This window comes from Microtus ochrogaster, chromosome 5 (assembly GCF_000317375.1).
Source record: "Microtus ochrogaster isolate Prairie Vole_2 chromosome 5, MicOch1.0, whole genome shotgun sequence".
In the NCBI taxonomy this organism is placed as follows: domain Eukaryota; kingdom Metazoa; phylum Chordata; class Mammalia; order Rodentia; family Cricetidae; genus Microtus; species Microtus ochrogaster.
In genome coordinates this window covers 73442942-73446570 of record NC_022012.1, presented here as the reverse complement: position 1 = coordinate 73446570, position 3629 = coordinate 73442942, and the positions used below count along the sequence as shown (strand labels likewise).

General features: G+C 44.7%; 1 protein-coding gene across 2 annotated transcripts in view; it reads left to right on the top strand.

Annotated features, from left to right (window-relative positions):
- Ciao2a (cytosolic iron-sulfur assembly component 2A) overlaps positions 1-3629 on the top strand; it is a 14333-nt gene that overhangs the window by 2113 nt on the left and 8591 nt on the right. For both annotated transcript variants that reach the window (XM_005347742.2, XM_026778957.1), the window contains exon 2: positions 3375-3539. In XM_005347742.2, coding sequence (XP_005347799.1) covers positions 3375-3539 — 165 coding nt within the window. The remainder of the gene's footprint in view (positions 1-3374; positions 3540-3629) is intronic.

The following is a 3629-nucleotide window of genomic DNA, read 5'->3' as shown; positions in this document are numbered from 1 at the left end:
TTTTTTTTATTTTACTTGCACCAAGTGGGTTCTGGGAATGGAACCCGGGAGGTTAGGCTTATTTGGTGACAGGCACCTTTACCTGATGAGCCATCTCAGCAACACCCTCCCCCATTGAAACTTTTAAATTTAAATGAGAAATCTTCTTCTTAAATATTATTATTATTTTTATTTTGTTCGAAACAGGGTTTCTCTGTGTAACAGCTCTGGCTGCCCTGGAACTCTTTGTAGACCAGGCTGACCTCGAATTCATTGAGACCTGCCTGCCTCCGTCTCCCAAGTGCTGGGATTCAAGGTGTGTGCCACCACTACCTGGCTGATTTAAATATTAATTTTTAAAAATTTCCATGTGTCCGTGTCCACAAAGGCCAGAAGTGTTGACTTTCCCTGAACTTACAGGAGGTTCTGCACTGTCAGATGTGGGTGCTGAGACCTGAATTAGGTCCTCTGCGAGAGCAGGCCTTCATGTCAGCACCCAGCAGCAAAACTGTTAGTGGGGATAGGGGAGAATGGGAGAGGAGTGGGAGAACAAGCTTGATACCTTTGTAAAGAATCAGAGTTCTCAGATCACTAGAAAGCTAGATAGAGAAACTAGAGTTCTCAAATCACTAGAAAGCTAGATAGAGGTGTTGAGTAAGGGGTTAAGGTTTAACTTCAGGATTTAGTAGTGTTCAAAGAACAGAATACAGCTTTTTACAAATCAAGTTTACAAGGAGAAACCTAGGATAGGCTAAGGAAAGCTCTGCCTTGCCAAATCCCACAATAACCTGCTTGCTGCAGGGAAATTTTATCCTCTTTCCTGCCTTTTCAAATCCACTTTCTATCATATTGGTAAGGCCAGAAGGTAGCCTGTGGGAAAGGAAGTTGAATTGACAGATTTTCTTGCTACTCGCGTGGTCCCTGGGGGATATGTGTGTAATAAGACAGACCCAGGCTCCTGAGAGCATCAAGCCCATCTCAGCTAAAATCCTGCTTCCCTCCTCGGCCCTCACTTTGTCTTTGTCAGTCTTCTCTTTAATTTTCTGTAGCCTCAAGGTCAGATGGAGCTCTTGTCCTGGCCCTGGTCAGTGCAGGGTCTAGTCTTCTTCCTCCTCTCCGCTCCCCTTCCCTGCTCCTTTCTTTTCTCAGTCTCCCAGAATAGTGTCCATCTCCTTTTTTTCCATCCTTCCCTTTGAGCTAAAAATCTTACTCAAATTTGTCAGGATTCTAGCCTCCATGTAAAGCTGCCCTGCCCTTCCGCCAAGGCTAGGAAGGCATTTTCAGTTCTGTTGGCCTTTGTACCCTACTTTTCTACCAAACTGCTTTCTTACTAGTGACTTATTGAATAACAAATCAAAGACTGCTTTAGCCTGAGTTTTCCCATAGTGTTTAATGTTGACAACTCTGTCTTCTCTTCTCTGATTCTTTTCGCCTTTTCTTTTATTCTGGTCCTTTTTTCTTTTTGAAAGTGTCACTGTAGCCCAGGATTGGCCTTGAATTTGAATTCTCCCACTTTACCTTTTTCTGTAGCATTTGATGTTAAACACTTCTTTCTTCCTCTCTCTGTTCTTTACTTTTCCATTTGGTTCCTTTTCTTTTTGAGACAGGGTCTCTTGTAGCCTGGGAGGTCCTAGAATTTAAGGTCCTCCGACTTCAGCCTCAACAGTGCCAAGATTATAGGCATGTGCCACAGCCACCTTTTCAAGCCTCTGTCTGTGAGTTTCTTTCCCTTTATACCAAACTAGGCTGCACATAAGAAAGTCTGGAGAGGGCTGGAGAGATGGCTCAGTGGTTAAGAGCACTTGTTGCTTTTGCAGAGGACCCACTTGGTGGCTCACAACTGTCCTAACTTCCTGGTCCAGGGCATCCAAAGCCTTCCTCAGGCGCCTGCGAACACCAGGCATTCTCCCGTGCTATACCTGTGGGAAAAACATTCATAAAAGCAACAACACAAAATTTGAAGAAAATAATCTGAGAAATTTAAGAAACTCTAGCTGTTGAGGCCATGCTTTAATCCAGTTCAGTCAGGATGCCGAGGGGGCGGGCCCAGACAACAGTTTTTTGTTTGGTTCCTGGTAAGTGCAATATCCAGCCAAAATGCTTCTCATTCTTGATGGATTCTGTTCAACAACCGCTCTAGCCTTGGTGTGCACTTAGCACTATACTACAGTCTTTGCTGGAACTTTTATTTTATTGATCTATGCCTGAAGCACCTCCAAAATCACTGCATGTGAAATTATTGAACGAGTTTACTGTCAGTCTTTCCCCACGCGGGTCTGAGAGCTCGAATTCAGGGCGTCAGGCTCGGCTGCAAATGCTATATTTTCCCCAGCTAACCCCTGATGACCATTTTTTTTTAACCTTAACATTCTCCCAAATACTTTAACTTAAAATCCGAGTAATCTCCTCTTCTTCCAGTCTCCACGCATCGGTTCCTCTGAAATGACGTCGTGGCATGTCCCATCTCTGTCCCTGTTGTCGTGTGCAGTGTGCTGATCTCTGGCCTAGCTTTGTAGTGACTGTCTTTAGCTCTGCTCTTTGCTTCTGGGCCTTGCAGCTGGTGTGAGTGAATTAGCAGCTGAGGGTGCAGCACTGTCCTTTCCACTTCCTTGTTCTGAGTCCCTGTAGGAATCCCTGTTGCCTGTGGCTAGTTGTGAAAGACCCTGGTGAGTGTCCCCACCCTTTTCTTTTTCCTTACAGCAAGTTACAAACTAAGGAAATGCCTGGTGGTTCTGGCCTTTCAGTTTAAGTGTGCAATACTGAAAGACTTGATCCGACCGTCTCTTCAGCCAGAGTCCCTCTGTGCTTCCTTGACATTTTCCCCTTTCATATTCCCTATGGTTTTGAATTAAGAAACTGGATATGGACTAATAATGATCCAAGAAAATAGTTTTCTCAAAAGTAGTGGAAATTCCTGTCAGAAAAATGGGAGTTGCGCAACTGTTTGTTTGAAAGAAAGTTAGGAGCTGGGCGATGGTGCCGCACGCCTTTAATCCCAGCACTCGGAAGGCAGAGGCAGGCAGATCTCTGTGAGTTCGAGACCAGCCTGGTCTACAGAGCTAGTTCTAGGACAGGCTCCAAAACCACACAGAGAAACCCTGTCTCGAAAAACCGAAAAAAAAAAAAAAAGAAAGTTAGGGTGGGGTGGTGGGGCTGGAGAGATGATGGCTCAGTAGTTCAGAACAGGGGCTGCTCTTGTGGAGGACCTGGTTCTGTTCCCAGCACCCATTCCATGGGCTGAGGCCCTCTTCTGCTTCTGTGGGCACTGCATGACATACTCACAGACGTTTATAAGGGTAAAACATGCATAGAAAATCGGTCTTTGAGGTGAGAAGAATTGTCCTCACTTAGGATACTCATATTTTAATTTAATACCTTGTCTCTGATGCCCCTAGATTTGATTCGAACTATCCGGGACCCAGAAAAGCCCAATACTTTAGAAGAACTGGAAGTGGTGACCGAGAGTTGTGTGGAGGTTCAGGAAATAAATGAAGAAGACTGTTTGGTTATTATCAAGTTCACACCAACAGCACCTCATTGCTCTTTGGCAACTCTTATTGGTAAGTGTGTGTGTGTGTGTGTGTGTGTGTGTGTGTGTACATGTACATGGAGGTAAGGGTGTGTGTGTATGTGTGTACATGAATTTTTTT